Source organism: Vanessa cardui, chromosome 2 (genome assembly GCF_905220365.1).
Source record: "Vanessa cardui chromosome 2, ilVanCard2.1, whole genome shotgun sequence".
Classification (NCBI taxonomy): Eukaryota; Metazoa; Arthropoda; class Insecta; order Lepidoptera; family Nymphalidae; genus Vanessa; species Vanessa cardui.
Window position 1 is genome coordinate 6,153,390 of NC_061124.1, and position 22,142 is coordinate 6,175,531.

Here is a 22,142-nt window from a genome sequence, read left to right on the forward strand (position 1 = left end):
AATTAAGTGTCAACCCTTGCTTGACTAATTACGCGTCGAGCAAGATCGTCTTGTCTCGTTGAGAAATCGAAGTGTGCTCCAAACCGTTGCCGTATAATTCTATATGGAGTAAAACTAATGTTCCGATGGAAGCGTTTCGAACATCAAAGTTAAACGGCAATTTCATCTGTCAGCCGAAATTAGTAAAATTTGGTATAATGTGCAGTCGTAACTTCTAAAAATACGAAAATCAAAGTCTTCACTGTCGTAAAATATGTTATGGCAATATAGTTTTGTTTTATTATTATAAAATATAAAAAAAAGTTCAACTCAATATCTTTCTTTTTTTAATCATGTGCAGGTACCTTATAACTATTAAACTTAAATAAACTCTTCGTAATTAGTTAACAACTAGTAAATTGTTAAAATAAATATAAACGTATATTGTACAGTCTTATGAATATACAATATAATATAATACTCAACAAAATATATATTTAACAAAAAATAAAAGCTGCGTTTGAATTCTAGAATAAGAGCCATCTTTTCATTGTTATTAAAACTATTTCATGTTAATTATATACTCCGCTATTCAACGATAGATGGCGTGTAAGGCATAAGAAAATGTTTAATATTTTGATATTAACAATTAATAATTATTGGTAAGAGATAAATAAAATCAGTAGAAATTACTTACCTATTTGCCGTTAACGTCGTCATCTCGACGTTGTTCCCACAAGCTGTTAGTATTTCATCGCAACTGCTGCCACCTGTTATCCTCTGGACGGAACTTAAAGCTGGAACGTCTTCGCATAAACTCTTGCCCGAGTTTGTCGCATTGCCGCAAGGTGGCACTGTGCGCTGTTTCGACGCTTGCTTATGTCGGCTTAGTGCAAAAAATAACGCTAGAACTGCTTTTAGTTTAGCGTCCCGTATATCAACAGCTGTTACTTGTTCTAATCCTTGGACTTTTTGTGCGTGTAGAAAGTCTAAACAGCACTGGACGTTCTCCAACTGGAAATAAAAAAATGTAATAAGAAAAAATTTCGAAATATTCTATTTTATTTAAATACATTTTATATTTATTTAAATTGAGGTTAATAATATTAATTTGATAATCAATTAAATAAATCGTTACATTAGGAATGCTCTTTTTTTATTCATACAGTAGGAATATTGTGTCTATTGAAAAAATAAATAGGTACCTTTACAAAACATGCTTTTATTTGATTTATGGATATTAAAAAGCCTAGATTTAATTACGGCAATTGTTGGTCCAAAATTGTAGCTCACACATTACAGGAAACTGGTTTAAATTCAAGTCAGAAAAATTGGGTCCATATATTAATAATATAAAATAAATTTAAATAAAAGCATTAAAAAAATTGCTCAGAGGCAGATCAGAGGCTCTAAAAACAACAAAGTGGATCGTTCTAATTATAATTGAACTAAACAAAAAAAATCGACGATCCTTCGACGAATTAAATTCGCGCAATTCTAAAATGGAAAGTAATTCGGAATAAAATCGTTTGACGTGCATCGCACGCATCACGCGTACTAATGAGAGCTTTTACGTGCGTCGCCATTATATGCGCGTGCGCAGCCCGTGGAGCGCGAGGGGCGTACACAATGAGCTTATCACTTAAATGACCCATGAAGAATAAATAAAATCATGTTGACACTGGCTATTTATCGGCACCTGCATCTGAATTAACATAGATAATTTAAAATACTGTGCCAGTCGTTTTACGTAAAAGTAATATATAAGTTCTTGCTATGTTTACAATTTGTTTTGCTTACACGATTTTAATAATAACAATTACACCATTTAATCTTGTTTTTTTACCTTCAGATATTGCGTATCGCTTTGATTGCTAGTGACCCTTATTTCATAAGGTTTTAATTATCCGTATACTATGATATATTATTATGCACAAACACTAAATATACAATTTTTTATGGAATAGATTGGCGGACGAGCGTATGGGCCACATGATGGTAAGTGGTCACCATCACCCATAGGCAATGACGCTGGAAGAAATATTAAGTATTCCTTACATCGTCAATGCGCCACCAACCTTGAGAACTAAGATGCTATGTCCCTTGTGCCTGTAGTTACACTGGCTCACTCACCCTTCAAACCGGAACACAACAATACTGCGTACTGTTGTTTAGCGGTATAATATCTGATGAGTGGGTGGTACGTACCCAGGCGGGCTACCACCAAGTGCATTTAATTACTACAGTCTCTTGATAGTATTACTCGAACATACCTTCCGAAACTATGTAATCTCATTTAATTTAATATTTTTAAGTGTTTGTAAAGTTTATTTTAATTTCGGCTATATAACAATACAATGAGACCACAAGTGTGGTTTTCTGCTAAATGTTCTTTTTTGTCCTTTTTAAGGTATTATGACAGTGTAGGAACATAAAATAACATTTATAACTCTCTGTAAGGTTAATATCGTAATATATTTTAACAAACATAAGACACGTGAAAAATGTTTTAATAAATAAGCGACAGTAAAAACAGTGGTTTTTTTATTTCATTAATATTTGTAATTGTGTTCGAATTGGTTTTGAGAAGTAACATTTTATTGTAAATAACTGTGTGATTGTTTTATGATATAATAAAAAAACAGTTGTAATAAAATCGTAACATTTTCTAATTAGTATTGTGGAATTTATGTATTTTTTTATGTGGTTAACATACAAAATTTGGCCGCCTCGCCTGTATATATACAAATAAAAGATACAACGTTGTTTTGAATTCCAACAACATAGAAATTGATTCATTAATTTAGATATAAAATCATGAATATTTGGTGATAACAGTTATATTTTATTTGTCGATTGCATTGGAAAAACGTGCTTAAAAATTTTCAAGGAGTGCGCTGTGTTTATCAATAAAGTAATATTTAAATATTATATGTATTTAAATTATTTTTTCCTTTCAATTATTACGTTATTTTCAAAAAATATGCAGATAAATTTTCCCATGATTACTTTTTTATACTTAAGGAAAATAGATGTAAATCATACTTTTGTTATTGCGTTGCATCAAATCATGCTATATTCACTCAAACTGGACCTAAATTAAAAATTACTTAAACATCGAGAGCGTCCACAACACGTATGTGGAAACATAATTACTCTAAAAGTAGATCACTGGATTCTTAGAAAAGATTGGCGCTTCACACTGGCACGAACGATTATAAAGTTGATTCCACAATGCACCAGTATTTAGTTCAGTTTTGTTGCGACACAAGGGCCGGCGTCGGTCCTTAAAAGGCTTGTCTACTGATCTCATAGGTCACCGGCGCGGCAGCGTGGTGTTTACAATACAGCCTGTAGCTTATCGTAAATACGACCATATGTTTTCCTCGTCACGGTTAACGCCCTTTGTAAGATTCATGGAATGAATTATTAATATGCCTTATTCATTAAATGGGGACGCTTCATTTCTTTATTATATTTTTTAATAATATTCGGTTTGTATGGCGGAGAAGTGTGTACATAGTTTGATGTGACTTATGAATATTATGAGTGGTAAATAATGGTATTCATACCGATACAGCCGTGACGGCCCATTGGTTGGGACGCGTACATTTCAACTCCTCTACTACTACTACAACTACTACTCTAATTTTAACGAAATTCTGCCACATGTGTACCCATCAACCCGCATTGGGTCAGCGTGGTAGAATATGCTCTTAACCTTCTCTTCTAGGAGAGAGCAGGCCTTTGACCAGAATTGGAAAATTAACAGGCAGTTATTATTATACATAGTTTAAACATTTTTAAACATCTCTAAACGAGAATACCGCTGTTATTTTAACTTAACTTTGATTCCACAAAGTCGAATTCTAATTAATATCATTATACTTTATTCTCATTTTAAGTCTTTAATATCTGCTTACTATATCAATTATTACATAGTTTCTTAAATAAGCCACTTGATGGTAAGTGGTCACTATCGCGCATAAACGTAGGCGCTATACGACACCATAAAGAAACAAGCACTTAAGAACAGACACCTGATGGTATTCCAAGACATTTTAACTAAGTATTGTCATAGTTGACACCAATATCAATGGTAAGAATCGGTCTAGTTGTATATTATGTGCTGTCTGACAGCTGACGTTGCGACACGACAATAGTGTGGCTCCAGCACATGTTAACGAGATTAAATCAGAGGTTTGAACCTTCCTTTAAAGGTTTTCGGTCGGGTTCGATGAGGTAACTACTGTTAGATTAAGCTCACAACGAAAAATGTATATCTTATTTCACTAAATTGTATACGATTTTATAAATTTTGAGTTTTTATTTTAAAGGCTCACAAGTGCATTTGTATCCCTTCATACTATGCCAGGCAAAGGAAAGCAAGTCATGATTGGTGACGAGAGACTTTACGAACTATACTTAAAACTGGAACTAGGAAGTTCCCGCAATATCAGATTCAAGACAGAAAAACTCAGTAATATTTAATCACCTGATGACTTGTAAAGAAACCACTAGATCAATACTTTTTTTTTTAAAAGATCCGAATATTTTAATTCTTCCCTCAATTTTTAATCTTAGGAGTGAGCGCGACAGTAGTCCAAGCGGTCAGAAGAGTACTTACGATTTTTTAGATCGCAAGGCATCCCGTAAACAATTGTTCTAGTGACACTTCTGACAAATAATGTTGTCTATATTTACAGAGGATTTGTCTTCAGATCATATTAACATACATCACCGTCGAATTGCATTGATCCAGATTACGTAACTACAGGCGCCATCAGACTGATCGTTCGACCTGGACAAATAGCTCCAGACAAATTTCATTGCAAAATTGACCAAACCATCCCACAATGTCAGATTCATAGAACGTCAAATCTAAAATGTCACTGGCCAATAATAATTTGCGGACACTTGGCAAATTACGTCTTGACAAATTAATTGAGTTTTTGATTGAACGACAGATTAAAACAACGAAACTTTGTTTTGGAATCATTCACTTTTAGTCCACTGGAATACTTATAAATTTATTCAAATGTTTTATTCGCGTATGTATGTTGTTAAATCATAAAAACAAATAAGGTATATAAAGATATTTTTTTTAAATTGGATATTTTTAATGTAAATATAGTATCATAATTGGCTTAAAATGTGTATATTTAATTCATGTACCTTCTAATGAAAACATATGTTACACTCTTTTATTTTACATCTAGTGCTAATAGTGTCTGCAAAATTTGGTCTAAATCCGTTGGGTAAACAATTTAAAAGTTTGCGGTATTGACCCACATGTGTTGGTCAGCTGCTAGCATGTGAACTTAATTGAAAACAAAAATAGCATTAGAAATTCCGGATTAGAATCATTCTAAAATTAATAAGAAACAAAAATCTTATAAAAAAATCTTTAAAGGTGAATTTTAATACCCATTGTATTGTAAAAGTTGTAAACCGAATAAAATATTTAAACGTGGCATATCGTGTCGCAGGCACGAGCTCATAAAATTTCCCATACCAACTAAGAACTAATATAAATAATAAATAGTTATTATAAGACGCAAGTTTGCGCGTTAACCGCAAAAAAAGCACCATTTGTCGTATCTCCACGATTTGAGAACATTCCGATAGCCGCTACAGGTAGTATCGGAATACTTGGCGTTGATATTTCGAGCCTCGTTCAGTTCCGCGGTCAATTGGAAGGCAAAGCCAAATTGGCTTCAAAAAAGCTGGGCGTGCTCAGCAAGGCGAGACGGTATTTCACGTCGGCCCATCGCCTTAAACTTTACAAGGCGCAAATTCGGCCTCACATGGAGTACTGCTCTCACCTCTGGGCGGGTGCTCCCCAGTACCAGCTCCTTCCATTTGACCGCATCCAACGTAGAGCGGCTCGAGTTATCGACGATCAAGCCCTTTCCGATCTCCTTGATCCTTTGGCTTTGCGTAGAGATGTCGGATCACTCTGCATCTTCTACCGAATTTTTCACGGGGAATGTTCCGAGGAATTGTTCGGATTAATCCCGGCTGCTGAATTTCACCTTCGGACATCTCGCCAAAATTCTAAGTTTCACCCGCACCACCTTGATGTCCGAAAATCCACAACAGCGCGATTTCTCAGACATTTTCTGCCTCGCACAACCACTTTGTGGAACCAGCTTTCGCCGGCGGTTTTTCCGAACCGATACGACATGGGAACCTTCAAGAAAAGAGCGTACTCCTTTCTTAAAGGCCGGCAACGCACCTGCAAGCCCCCTGGTGTTGCAGATGTCCATGGGCTGTGGTAGTCACTTTCCATCAGGTGAGCCTCCTGCTCGTTTGCCACCTATGCCATAAAAAAAAAAAAATAAATAAAAAAACTAGCGCTTTTATAATTTTATGTTGTATTATTTTATTACGATCAATCGCGATATTTATTTCAGATTTTCAATAATTCCTTTTTTAAATTTTTGAGAACTTTTTTTTTTTTTAAATTTGTAATAGATTGAAATCTTCAAATTTATTATCAATGTATTATTTAGTAGTAATTTACTTGTATATTAAATACATTTAATGATTATAGTACGATACCGATCGATTTCACAGCACTTTATATATTAAATGTTAAATAATGTGTGTTATTATATATATAAAGTAGGGAAAGACCGGTGTTATTGCAACAATGAGTTTATCGCTAAACAGCCTTTATTTTCGAAGCAACAAACATTTAGATTTCACTGCGACGACACAGAACTCAAAAGCAAGATCTCGTTTTGTTCAACTAATCATGTACTTATTATGTCACTTTATTAATAAATTACATGCATGCGTAATCAAGGCAGGTTGCTAAGTGTTAATTATTTTTTTCTACATTTGCCTACTGAATCATTTAAATAACGTGTTTTAAAAAACCAAGCGTCGTTTTAAATAAGCTTCTTATTTTATGTAGAAAATAAAACATTTAACATTTTAATGGTGATGTAATGTCGCTTTCTAGTTGTTGATGTAATAAGTGAGAACAAAAGTAAAAAGTTTTTATATTTTCAAGTAATAAAGACTGAAAGTCAAGTGCATCCCGTTATTCAGGCTTAGGTCACGGCGCACGAGTCGATGTGTGTCGAGGTCTGCGGCTACTGGAACCAGGGTTGCCAGTGTCTCAATACTTTTTAACATAATATAATATTTTGTGCTACATTACCAATATATACGAACTTACTTGTTGTCTTTAAAAATATATTTTACCTGTCGCTGTAAAAATTTAGTAATGACATGGGTTTTATTATTCAAATATTATTATCAAATATTATACAACATAGAAGTATTAATTTTATTTTATTAACCGTCAAAAATCATCACCGGTTTCAATTAAAATATATATCAGACTTGAGAAGAATCGGCGTCTCAGAATTACAACTTATTGTTACAAACAACATTAACGAATAATATTCTAATTAATCAGTTCGAAATTTAAACTTTTCAATTAGATTTTTTTTTTGAGAGAGACCTCCTTTTATGAAACGTAATATAATCTATTAAAAATATAAACTCCTTAAACTTGGATGAATTCCTGTCACGTGTTTCAATCTCAAGGTTACACAAAACAGGAGATGTTGATAGTGCACTAAGTGTCCGCAGCAGGTTAACTTTCTATTGTGTCAATCTCATACAAATAGAACGGCAATCCGCACGCCCAGACAGTGTTATCGGGATCAGTAACCGTACTTAACCTAACTCCGTTCTGTTGCTGGGAATTTATGTACAGAATATCTCAATAACTTTTACTAGACAGATCAGGTATTTGAATTAATGACTTGTAGTTTTATAAGAAAACCACTTGAGTTAAATAGGTTGGAAATTTAAATAGGTGTCCCCGTCCAAGTTCGCCTGGGTGTAACTTATCAATGAAGAAAATTGTATGATACCTTATAGATATCATGGATTATATTATAGCTTTCTAACACTGTATTTTTTTAAAATTATATTATTACTTTCAGGGACTATCCCCACATACAGAATCAAAATTTACCTTTTGATAATATTAATATAAAAGATATGTAATAAATGTATATATTTTATTAGAAATAAATAATTTGAGTGATATTGGCTGCATCCCTATCTATGAAAGTTCTCGTCTGCGCATGCGCAAAACTTTGCACCCAACGCACGACGGACCCGTGTAATTAACACGAAAACGTTCAATTTTAATAAACAAGCCGTTGTAGATAACCTATCCGTCGTATATTTTTAACTTTCGCGCGTATAACGTGTTATTACATAAATTGGTCATAATTTCGTCCTACAACTACTGAAAGTGACCTTTGTAAAGTGATTTTTATCAAAATATTATTTATTTGTACCGCAAAAACATTATAGGTAAATATTTAAATTGACAGTTCAAACGTTGAAATAGGAATTTTACAATTATTAGGAAAATAATACGTTTCCATACATTGTATAGAAAGTACGACTGAGGTGTTATTTCTTTTTTTTTTTTGACCTCAACGTCGTACGTATTTATTTAATTTTTAATTTATAATAAATTGAAAAATTACGATAAAAAAGAGTGCATTCAACGGAGTACAAAGAAGAGAAAAGCATATAGGTACATCAGAATCTTGAGGTAAGGCCTTCAGGGGTTGTAATTAAATTCACATTTATCCACGCCCAAAACATTTTTTTTTACTCGTATTAATATAATCAATATACATTAAATCAAGAATACCAAAACAATTATTTACGTATAAAACACACGGAATCTTTAATTTACACACGTGAAATATCATTTGAGGAATCCTTTATTTACGACCAACAAGTAAACTGCTGAACACTTTATTTCATATTAAAGCCTATAATAAATCAAGATAAACTTCCCCTTCTATGGAGGGAAGTGAAAAGATATCAATTTAACAGAACGCTGGTGGCGGTCACGCGAACACATATGGACATAATAACCCGTTATTAGACGTTACTGTATGTTAAAGGTAATCGCTGTCATATAACATATCGCATATTTTATAAATGATTTAAAAAAAAAAAACATAATAAATACTTTTTTCTGTATTTACATGCAATTTAAAAAGTTAAAAGACAAGCAAAATACCCACTCCTGTCATTTGTCCATCTATCTATACAATAAAAAATATGTTTGATAAACTTATTTTATAGACAATTACAATGTCTACAATATTATTCTGTTGGTAGTTATATCATCATACGAACCCTGATGGCGACCATATATTAATACTTGAATAGAACTACCTATAAAATAACAATGTAAATCCCTTACTGAGCACACTAACCTACTGACAACGCAACTATTATTATAGAGTTCAAGTTACGACATATTTCATTATCTTCGTTAAGACCTGCCCATTAACAGCTTTCCCCGTACAGTGCACTACTAAAGGAGCGTACACAATAAACGTTGGAACCAGTTATATTCATAATAACGTCTAAGATTTATAAATTTTCCTAGTTTTTTGTATTTTGGTCGCATTTTTAATAACTAGTGAACATCTAGTGAAATATTTTATAGTATATATAGTAATATTATAAATGTGAAAGTAATCTGTCTGTCTGTTGTTTGTCACAGTCAAAAAACTGCTCCGATTTTGATGAAATTTTATATAAAACAAAATCAAAATAAACTTTATTCACGTAGGCTTTTACAAGCACTTTTGATTCGTCATTTTAAAAATAAGTGAAGCTACTACCGGTTCGGAAAGTAGATTCTTCGGAGCTAACCGAACCGGCAAGAAACTCAGTAGTTACTCTTTTTTAACAATTCAAAAAATACAAAGTCATGTTAGTAAACAAGCTTGAACCTCTAGAACAGACAAAGGCAATTACTATCTTATGTTTTATTTTTCTGCGTACTATTTGACGACAAATCGGGGGAAACCGCAAGCTACCACTATTACTATATAAATTTGATAGTAAGTGTTTAATATACAACCTTAAATCCATCACAATTACTCAAATTACTTTTTATTGCTTAGAGTTTGTACACAAATTCTTAAGGTGTATTTTTGATTGACAGCTATAACATGTATAATAAATCTTAGTAATCTTGTTTCTCCGTCGTGTCTGTACTCACCAGCAGTTTAAACGTAAGCACTACCTTCCTTGAAAGTCATAAATCTGTCGTACATAACAAATTAACCCACTTATATTTCGGGCGAGGCGCGGTTCCGATAGCCGGAACAAATCACAGAGTGACTGACTTGTTTTGTTCTTAATACTTACAATGTAACGGAAGAGGTGATTCAGTCGATAGGGCTCGATCGAATCGGGTGTTCGAATCAGAGATAAATTAAATTTCTATTTTGGCATAGAAAACAAAAAAAAACAACAAATGTAAATTTCCCACTATTGGGTTAAGGCCTCCTCCCCCTTTGAGGAGAAGGTTTGGAACATATTCCACCACGCTGTTCCAATGCGGGTTCGTGGAATACAAATGTGGTAGAATTTCTATGAAATTAGACACATGCGGGTTTCCTCACGATATTTCCTTCACCGCCAAATACGAATACAAATTAAGCACATGAATAATCAGTGGTGCTTGAGATTGAACCCGCAATCATCGGTTAAGATGCACGCGTTCTTAGCACTGGGCCATCTCCGCTCTGGTAAAGAAAACGTTTGCTTGTAATCAATATTTTGGTATGAATCGTAATACAAGCACGGTTAATAATATTGATGTTCGAAAGTTAAATATAATAAAAGTAACACTAACACAACAAAATCTGCTACGGAGTACAATTTAGTGATCTGAAGAGAATCTTAGCCCAGCAGCATTCACAAGAATTATTTAACGTTACAAAAAAGTGTCGTAAATTATATATAGAATGCCTTTACACTTGTATATGCAGCGATTAACGGTGACACTTTTATAAATGTAGTGGTTGCATTAAATGCATTAAAGTCATTACAGTCGACGGAAAATTAAGAAAGCACATAGCGCGTCTTTTTAAAAATGGATTGTTCACATTGGATAAGTTTAATGCGATGTTTATGAATAAGGGAAGATAATAATGGCGTCGTTAGTGATGTTACTAAGCATTCAGTCTAGAGCCTTATGATTTATCATACGTATTTTATATATTTCTCATGTTTTTTTTTTTATTATTGGCGAATTCCACAATGTTTTGGAGTAAAGATCGAAAACCTTTATAAAAAAAAGTAGAAACGAATTTATTAGATTTTTAAATCTGTTTTTTTTTTATTTTTTATTTTAGGTGTATTTATTGTTCAATAATATCAAAATTGGTGCTAGGGCTTTGTAGTAGGTTACTTAATTAGTCATCATAATGAATTATAAGCACGAGAGACTAAACATCTTAGTTCTCAAGGTTGGTACCGCATAGGTCTATCAATGAATACATCTAATAAATATATTTAATTTGAAATCACATTTGACCGCTTAAATAGAATCCCAATTTTTAATATAATAGATAATAGTTATATCAACATCAAAGTAAACAAATGTTATTATTAATAACAAAATTTATAATAGTTTTAAAATCGTAGGATATTATGCAGCTCATGCGAAAACGTCACTCGAAGTAACTCCTAACCGTTCTATAAACAAAAGAACAATTTTAATTGACCCCCGGAAATCCAAAACAATAAAGAGTATGGTTTCGTTCCCGTTCCGGAACCGTGTTTGCTACTTTGATTTCGGTTGCAGTGCGTATCGACCTCAAAATTTATTGGAAAAAAGATATTATCCTTCAAAAGAATTTTTTTTATTTATAAATAAAAAACGCACAAAATCTATACTAATATAATAAATATGAAAATAACTCTCTCTGTCTGTCTGTCGCTGTTTCACTACCGAACGGTAGAACCTAATTTAATGAAATTTGATTTGTAGGAAATTTGAAATCCGAGGAAGGACATAGGCGCATTTTTAGCCCAACACATGACAACTGAACATTCTACTCTTAATTAACCACTAGGTAAAACAAAGCACGTTTTAAAATAAGAAACCATTTAAGGGCTAAACTTTTCCTTATACAATATGTATATGAAAAAAAAAAAACAATTACATTATCAACATCTTATTCTAACAAATAGAAAGATTTCTTTATATTGCGTAGAGAAACGGCTATTCATTTTATTTTTAACGGACTTCGAAATAAATAATATTACCGTTCGAGCTGTATGTATGTTGATTATGACATTATTATTATAATAATCGCAATAATCACAAAAAATACCTATCCGATCTGGATAGAGTTTTCATTGTTTATAACTATTTAAGCATCTTAATTTTAACTGTTATACTATCAAAAGTTTTTGACATGTAATGTATTTTTATTATATATTATTCTATAAATTTTGAATTGGATTATCTTGGTTTGTTAATAAATTACGATAAGTCACATTGTTTGCACTTCATGAATGCCTTCATTACTTTCAAGTTAAAACAAATTAATACGAACCAATTAACACTACCATTTAAGTTGACAGTTCCCAATTAGTATATATATTAATGGGTCAAATTAAAAATACAAATACTCAGCCGCTCATTCAAGTTTAAATCCTGAGTTCGATTCTAATATTATATTATTAATATTATATTATTAATGAAAAAATGAGTTTGTATAATTATTTGTTTCTTACGCTATCTTCATAGGCGTTCTCACTAGCGATTATAATATTATAAAATATCAACAAAATAAACTGTTATAATATTAGTGATGATTGATCAAGTTTTAAGTGTAATGTCGTTTAATGATAACGAATACCGGGCAAATCATTAGATTGAGACAGGATTGACATTCTATCGACAAGTTCAAGGCCCACGACACACGTGTTCGCTCAGCGGCATCGTACGTTAAACATATAAATTTAAGAAACACATGTTGATTAATAAATTCATAGTTCAATTTTACATCATTGACGTTATTTTTTTTTTAATAAACGAATTTTGGTTTTTTTTTTGTTTATCGCTTTGGTAAAAATTGGAGGAAATAAGGTTGAATATATTTGACGAATAGGAAAACATTATCATTAAATATTTCGATGTTCGACATTTAAAAAACCAACATGATATTCTTTCATAACACTTAATAAAAAGCCGCTAAATGATATATGTGTAGTGGAGATATTAATTATGCAAATAATAAACGTGAAATTTTAAATTCGTCGCGTCTTTTTTTTGTGATATCACAAAAAAATCTCGTCATTACTCGAAGCTTCATTAAGGGAACATTGCACTCCTCAAATAACATGACTCGCTCCAGGGCTCTACATGGGGCGTTGATGAATCACTGAGTGATCATAATATCACTCTTTAAAACATATAATTTCTATAGAAACACAACATCCCATTATAAATGCGCTAAAATCTTACAGTCCTACTTATAAATGTTTATTATATTAGTTTATCTCTTTTTGTTGCATTTGATTTGATATTCAAAAGACCGAGATAACAACATTTATTAGTAAAACGTAAAACGTAAAAAGTCTTTATACTTAATTTTCTTACTAAGGAAAATATTTTAAAAACCTCCAACGGAACTTATAATTACTTACTAAATGTATTTGTTAAGTCTCATCTTTATTAACAAAGACCAAGATAATATAATAGCTTTTTCTATTTTTGAACAAAATATTGAAACTAAAGATACATAAGATAAGGTAGATGTCTGTATTAATGTATTGCTTTTTCCTCTGGCCACATTTATAACAGTACTCTCAAAAAGAAGTCAATAAAATACCATATTCATAGACCGGTTTAAAAAGTCTATATTGCAATTATATCAATCTAAAATAATTATAAGGAAAATCTAATATCATGAAAAGTGGAACGGACGTAGCCAAGTCAGTCTTAGTATGTGGGATCGAGTTCAGAGGACGTGACAATTGCAGCGGCGTCGGTCCGCCAACGCGCTGATCTCATACATAACTCATCTCCTGATAGCCTTAATGTATGCTAAACCGGGAAAATTTGCAAAACAATAAATTCCAACCTTGATCCAATTTCTTAAGTTTATTACGCACTTATATGGAAATGTATTTATTATCTTTGAAAGCACGTCACTAACGAACTACATTGTTCTTAATTTAAACGTGATTGAACGCTATTTTTTTTCCGATTAATAGATCAATAATCGGAACGATATAAAAAGAATTGATTAGTTTTCTATTTCAAGATGAAATTATCATTTTAACACGTACAACAAATTCCCTATAATAAGTCTGATAGCAGTTATTATAGAAATATTTGTTTTCTATTACCATCGTTCGTGTCTATGGACAAAAACAAAGATGCAACGAATGCGAACTGCAATGTGAGAACGCGCGTAACAATGCAATAATTGATTTGGCTATCAACAACAATTGTTGTGTTCGATAAACGCATAACGGTGGATAATTGGTTGTAAATATTAGGTACGTGACACACATTCGACGTTATATATTTTTTGATTAATGGATTTCATTAATGTCAGTAGGGTAATATTTCGCTAGTGTCAAGTCGTGATGAGATACATAAGAACAGATTACTTTAATCAGCATATCGATAAATTCCTTACAATTGTAATTAATAGTTACTCTGTAACTCTAAGTATAAATGTTAAAATAAAAATTAAAAATGTTTGTAGCTGGCCGATCGTCAATTTTTTTTTACAATTAAATATTGTAAACGGCGACATTCATGTTTTAAACATCTCTTAAATACCTAATTTTATGTTCAAAATAACAATATTTAGCTTTGCCAATTAAAACATTTAAATAACATGCTCATAAAACTTTGATTAATTTATAGTACTCGTTAAACAACTATATTATACGTAGATGACGAACACGTGCGATGTAAAATTCGTTGATTTCCATTCAGTTTAAGTAATAATTTAATTATTATATTTAATAATCTACATATATTACCGACTGATTGTCCCATGTACCGATTAATTTGACTGCATTAGGCGACTAAACAAATGAAATATCCTGTATGGATTTAGATGTAAATTTTACACCGTAGACGCTTTTAGTAATACACATATATCTGAGTGCCATAGTCATAATAATATCATCCATATTAATATTATAAATATGAAAGTAACTCTGTCTGTCTGTAGCTCTTTCACGACCAAACCGCTGAACCGAATTTAATGAAAATTGGTATGAAGCAAACTTGAACTCCAAGAAAACACATAGGTTACATTTTTGCCTAGCGAATGACACCCAACACCCTAAATCGCGAACAAAGCCGCGGGCTACTACTAGCATTATATATAGTTACATAATGTGAAAATTAAAAAAGAAATATATACCTAACACATTTCTTTCCACTATCTAATAAAAAGTTGTCTACCCGTGACCACGAACACTGCAAAGTGCTCGAAACGTCGGGATGTTTTTAAAAATAATTAATATACGCGATTCATCCGTTATAATTAGTTTTATTTAAATAATAAAAAGTTCTTATATGTAAGAGGACAATCTATTTAATGGTTATGAACAATAAAAATTGAAAACCAATACGTTAGAATGAGGCTTTCTTATAAAATAGGAAGTCTTAACAAACGCATTATTAAGGGTTGCCATTCTGAAGTCTGGCAGCGCTAGACTGATTTACATGTGAATTGTCTAGTATGAATAAAAAAATATTATCGTGCCAGTCAGGGGCGTCTGGTATTTATTAAATTGCAAGATATTGAAGAATGAATGAAGAATTTATTTTTTCTCTTGCTAATATTATTGGCAATGCTACCAACCAAGCTACGTATCAATATCGATATTTGCACCCATAACGATGACGGTTGGTTTGTAAAAATCGACAAAATTGATCGGTAATATTCCATGTTACGATTATTGGACAACCCTTTTAATAGTTATGATCTATATTTAGTAATTCTGACATCACGTTCTTTGAATAACGAGATAATTTAGTTGAACTTACATTGATCGTTACCCCACATTTCGGAGAATCGTTTCTTGTGGCCCAACCTAATTGCATTGAGCAAAAACAAGTTATTGACAATGAAAATGCTATGAGCAACTCGCTGAGTAAGATGATTTTAGGCTATGAATCACATTTAATATCTAATAATACGTATTTATTTATTGCAAATTACATTATTATTGCAAATTTATAAGCAGGAAAAGTATGAAATATTACCGTATAATGTACGTTTAGTAATTTTGTTTCGAAATATTTGGATGAATTTTAAGAAATCAACGTACTAATATGTATATATAGATATACTAACCTAACAAGCGGCTTTACCCGAAATTTATAAAACACAAACTTCCAATCCCTACCCCCTTTGGGGGTAGAGTTTCTTGACATCCGTTCTGAGCGTATGTCTACTTAAATAAGAAATTTTTCAATAAAGAAACCTACCTGCCAAATTTCAAGTTTTTATGTGTTATAGTTTTGGAGATTTTGTGATTAATCTGAGACTGCTTTTTCGCTTTTATACAAATAGAGATTTTATTTGCACATTTTAAGAAAATTATTAAATAGTTTCCAATTACGTAAAATCGTGATCGATCCGTTGAAATCGGGTAATTGCTATAGATTTTCTCTGTAAATATGAACACAATCTCGTTATATTTTACGACAATCTATAAACTGACAAACATCTTGTCGAAATAAATTGTTTAAGGAGACCGATTGACGTCACTGATTTGTGTACGACGTTCGTTACAGATAAATCTCATTCACTATCTATCGATCATATCTGATAAAATTAAATGACATATAAAACCTCTTTTCGGAATTATAATTCATATATTCATAGAGTATTCATTAAAATCAGTTACAGCAAACGAGCTATCTCTATTTCATACAGACAAATTAACGCTTACCTACATTAACACACAACATAAAATTCGCGCTTGTTACCTCAATAGACTTTATTTAAAGCGAGTGAAACAGAAGCGCAACTTCTTACATAAATAATGTTACTATACTAAAATCTTATCCGATATGAGCTGCACTTACTAGCACTCGTAAGTTTTATGTTTTATATTGAAGTAGTTTTTTCAGTAATGTAGTTTAAAAAAAGGTCTCCGCTTATTAATATATATGTATATTTACACAATTAACGGAGTCATGTCGAGCGGTTGACCTGTTTGGACTAGTCGAGTAGACAAGCAAGAGAAAAAACATTATGCGAACGTATTAATCACCGTGTCCCAGTTCGCGTCTGGTTTTGGCGATTATTAATATGAATATACATACGTAATGTAAGCTCCCTGACATTAAATCTGTTGCTCCTTAAGCATGGGACGACAGTTCAAGGAGACGAAGTGTACGAGCGGCGCCTGCGCACCGCTAATGTCTTTACACACGAAACGATTTATGCAACCTTCCATAATATTCACTAATCGAATTAAATCTTGATTTTATTTTTTGTAAATTAATAATGATTAAAGAACAAATATCTTCTACTGAAATCTGAATCGTCGTGTTGAGAACACATGAAAGTACGTGTATAATAATCTCACAATTTATCTTAACAATTAAATTTATTTTTAGCACTGCAAGTCCTTTGATGGTAGTCGAAATTCATCCACACGAACGTTTTATTGAAATAAAACGCAGCAACATTAATACGTGTCACAAATCGACTTCTGGGAAATCACGTGCGGCAAGACGGCGATCAGAAGGCGACCACCCATCAGACAAGTGTGAAAAGTCACTTAGCAAAACAAAATACGACCGAAACATTTTTACAGCTGCATTCGCGATTTATAGCCGATGCGTGGCGAATCCGTATTAATTTGTATGATCCTCCTTAATATTGGAAATACATCGGTAAAATTGTAAATTGCACTTTATTTATGTCGACATATCGCCAAGTTTGCTCGCTTGCGTGTGTGACAGCTTTAGTTTGTATTTTAATCATGACGGTATTCGATAGAATGATTGTATCTTGTAAGCTTTATGTTGCTAATATGAGTGTGTAAACATGTGTTAGATAAAACATAACAATAGTCAATACTAGTACAATTTGATTAAGCAAAAATGTAATTCATCAAAAATTTTCTTTCTAAATTTGAAAACGATGAGGTTATATACATTTTTAAAATATTTGTTTAATTCAATCCACTAGGTAACTTTTTAAAATTTTGAGATTAATAAGGTTTTTGGTTAATGTCTGTAAAACTATTTAATACGATTTAAATGTAATCAAATATATAATCAAAAGTGAATAATCTAAACTAACATTAAAAATGCGAAATATCTCCGTTAGTCCATCTGTTTTTTTGTTCTTTCACGGAGAAGGAACTGAAAGGTATTTGATGAAATTTGTTATGTAGTAACTTTGAACCATTGAAGGAAGGTCACAGGGCTTTTTATACCTAAAACCTATCGACAAACCCCTAAAACGGATGGGACAACGAATATTTTAAAATATTCGTTATTAATTTATGCAATGTTATCTTTTTTTTTTCAAATAATTCTAAACTAGTTGTCTAGAAATTTTTTAAAACTACCTACTTGATACATAAACAATGGTTTGTATCGGTAGTATAGTCTAATATTTAAATAAATTACTTTTCAAATTACGATTACTTTTTAAATCCTAAATAATTTTAAAAAATATAAATTGTCTAATAAATAATTTTCGATCGTACCATAGATATATGTTTAACATTCTAAATGAACACAAAATTAGAAAAACGGTATAAATAAAAAATAAAAGATTTATATTCGATTCTAAGATTAAAAAGAAAGAATACATAAAGACATTTAATATTTTATAATTTAAAACGCTTCAACAGTCATAAATCATATTATATAGACGTATATAAAATTAACGGCACTAGTTTTTTGAAAGAACTAGATTTCAAAACAGGCAACGGTCAACAAATTTGTCGGCATTCAATAAAGTACTGACCTCTTTTTAGTTATCCTTTTATAACACAATACACTTATCACGAGTAACTTCAATATCACCGATCGCTAGTCAAAACAAAACAATGCACAATAAAATCACTCTAATTAAAACAATAGAACACATTCAACTGTCACAGATAATTTAAAAATTCGAATAAAGAATCAAGGTGATCGAAACGATTAAATCGAACGAACGTCGAAAAGTCGAAACATTATTAAACTCTGATAATCGAGCAACCCAACCACAACCGAGCGAGGCGAATGCCCGAATGACTTCGAAGTACGAGTCTCGCTTGATTGTTGAAGGAATCATGAAATAACGAATGAGAGGCTGTGGTAATAGTTTCAAGCTATCAATTAGTCGTTTAATTCACATCGAAACATTAAAATGGAAGTTTTTTTTTTTTAATTTTAAAAACGACATATATTCGTATAATTTATGCTATCGATCTGTGCGATTACGATATGCAATTAAAGACATAAGGTTTTATTTGAGTTTTTAAAGAGACTTTTATTACTGCTTAAATACATTTATACCATTCGAATGTCGTAAATAAAACGTACTGCTCCACGATTTAATATAATCTTAATGATTTTTAAATCGAAATAAATAATAAAATAGCATTATTCTAATGCTCAAACCTCAAAAGGCATTACTATGTAATATAAAATATCGTAATGGAATCTAAACCGATAACAATAGTGCAGTTACGATTTTCTCGAGATCGGCTTTGATTATTTGAAGGCATTATCCGGGTAGCGGTAGGTCATGGACAATCGCACAGATAATAAAACCTTTATCAATGGTCAGATCAGACACATTTTTGGCAATGTTGTATTTGTCAACAATTTATATTTACTTTATATTGCATATAAACTTATACATTTTTATCATTTTCACCTCGAAATCCGAAGTTTTATATAATGAAATGGGAATAGTATTTTTGTTTTGTATAATAAATTATTTATTGAGGAAGTATATATTTTTATAATTGATTGGTTATCAAACGATCGTGGATGAATAAAATGGTAACAAAGTGTACAGTTAGCATCAAAATTATGAGGTTTAATCTATAATATTCAATTAGCTGTCTTCTCTATTCGTAATTTATTTGTAAGTCCAATAACTAATTATTAGTACTGTTTTTTTCATCAACAATTTTATTTTCTTTCTAATATTCACTTCGATTCGATTTTATACGAAAATATTTGAGGCTTACTGTACCTACTTATTTAATTTCTTAATTGTATTTTTCGTTACACGATTTATTAACATGTAATAATAAAACACTAATGGAAAACATTTTCCATATAGGTATATCATAGAATTAATTTACCGATTATATCAAATTTAAACTAACATTGTTTCATACTTTTACTTAATTCATTAATTTAGACTTATTGTTAATTCTTATGTAAATAAAAAAAATAATTTTAACGAATACGTTTTCCTACATGTTTTTTTAGACCATATTTAACTTCATTAATTACTCTTGTGTTAGTTTCAACTAATCAACTGTGCTTAGACATTGCACGCATAATCAATATAATAATTTTTGTCATATTTAAACGGATTAAATAGAAGTTTGTACATTTTTTAATTTTATTGAAACAAACTCGTAGTATCGCATACATTGTTCAACAGATCGACAGGCAGAGTTTTTATCCTTAGATGCAATAAATCTTTACACGTAAAAAAACATAAACAATACGCTTTCTTGTCAGTTTTTGTATGGATCAAGGATGCTAAGCAAAAACTTCTCCGAACAAAATATTGAAAATACCTCAACTCATTAACTTCTAATATCAAGGAATTATTAAATTTGTATCCTTTTATGGAATAATTAACAGCGGAAAGAGTTAATTAAAATTAAAAAAAAAACTTCAAAAGGCATTATTGGTCTTTTTAATATCGATAATGTATTTTTTTTCAATTTGTGGCGTGTTATATATTCTTCTTAGTGGCTGTTTTGGTGTAATTAATTATGTTTTTTGTCGGAGTGAGGATTGTATGAATGTTTATTTCATTAGTCGTCTATTGAAAAATTTACAGATCAGTGTTCGATTTAAATCTGTACATTTTTTTTAAATGATTGTAAATTGAATGTTGATTGTTATTACTAATGTTACATTAAAATAAAAAATAAAAACTGCATGCAACGAATAAAAACGTCCAAAATCTAAACAGTTTTTTGCGTTTGCGGTCGTAACTTACGTACAAATTTTACATTACTTTTTTTGCTTTTGTTTTTCATTATAACATAGGAAAACAAGTCTACCTGATGGTGGTGACCATCGCCGGACATAATAGGCGCTTTTAAAAATATTAACCGTTCTTTAAAATATCAAAGCGTCTCTAATCTTGGAGTCAAAAAGGTTACGTTAACATTGGTATTAATTCATTCATTCACAGCTCAAATCGGTACATAAAAATACTGAGTATTGCTGTTTTTTCGGTAGAACATATTTATGATGGATGGTATACAGAAGGGTTTGAACTAAGTTACCATCAATAAAATCTTTTGCCTATAATCTCTTGCACAATATCAGTGCTTGTTTGTGCAATTGAAACTTTGGCCAAGATAATATTGTCTAGTACACAAGACGCCGCATATTCTAGAAAGAGGTTATAAAGTACTTTGGTCGGTAAACAAGATTTTATTATTTTTCCGTCGGTTAAGACCTTTGGTACTGCAGTTTTGTACAAGCCCTTAACTGTATCGTTTCTTTCAACACATGTTCAAACAATACCCGACTTCCGATCAAGCGAGTGTAAATAATCAGGGTTCGTAACACCTTACAACATAAATTATCGCTAGAACTATGTGTAATTCAAATCGACATATTTCATACATTTTAAAATTTCAAATTCATTTTACGCGCTATTTTTATTGGCCTTTGTTTCAATAATATTCTTTTTCTTGTTTTCTTTTGAAATTTACCTTTTGAAATTGTTCTAAGAAATACATGTCAAAAATCATTATTAATATCCTTTTTTGTTACAATGAGACACATACATCATATTTCAATAAAGTGTAACAATTTATGAGAGTAATTTTAACTGGGTTTCTTATTTAATTAAAATATCTCCTTGGTAGTAAAGAAATATATAAATATACCCATACAAAGTAACTCGTCATTTAAATTTGACCCCTATTTATACCGATTGGTATACATTTATCGTTCAAAAAGCCTGTTTCAATTTTTTCTCATACATTTGACCATAACGTCATAAGCGTCTAAGAATAAGTCGTTAAAACAACGATAAGTTGACATGTTGTTTTAAACTTGAGCATTGAACTTTAGGTGTGGAATATAACTCAAGTAC

General features: G+C 31.3%; 1 protein-coding gene across 5 annotated transcripts in view; it reads right to left on the minus strand.

Moving 5' to 3' along the window:
- LOC124537084 (protein sickie) overlaps positions 1 to 22,142 on the minus strand; it is a 230,553-nt gene that overhangs the window by 116,692 nt on the left and 91,719 nt on the right. For 4 of the 5 annotated variants that reach the window (XM_047113818.1, XM_047113809.1, XM_047113803.1 and 1 more), the window contains exon 3: positions 677 to 993. In XM_047113818.1, coding sequence (XP_046969774.1) covers positions 677 to 993 — 317 coding nt within the window. Of the gene's footprint in view, positions 1 to 676; positions 994 to 18,815; positions 19,073 to 22,142 lie in introns of those variants that run through there. The other variant, XM_047113844.1, reaches the window with a different exon arrangement.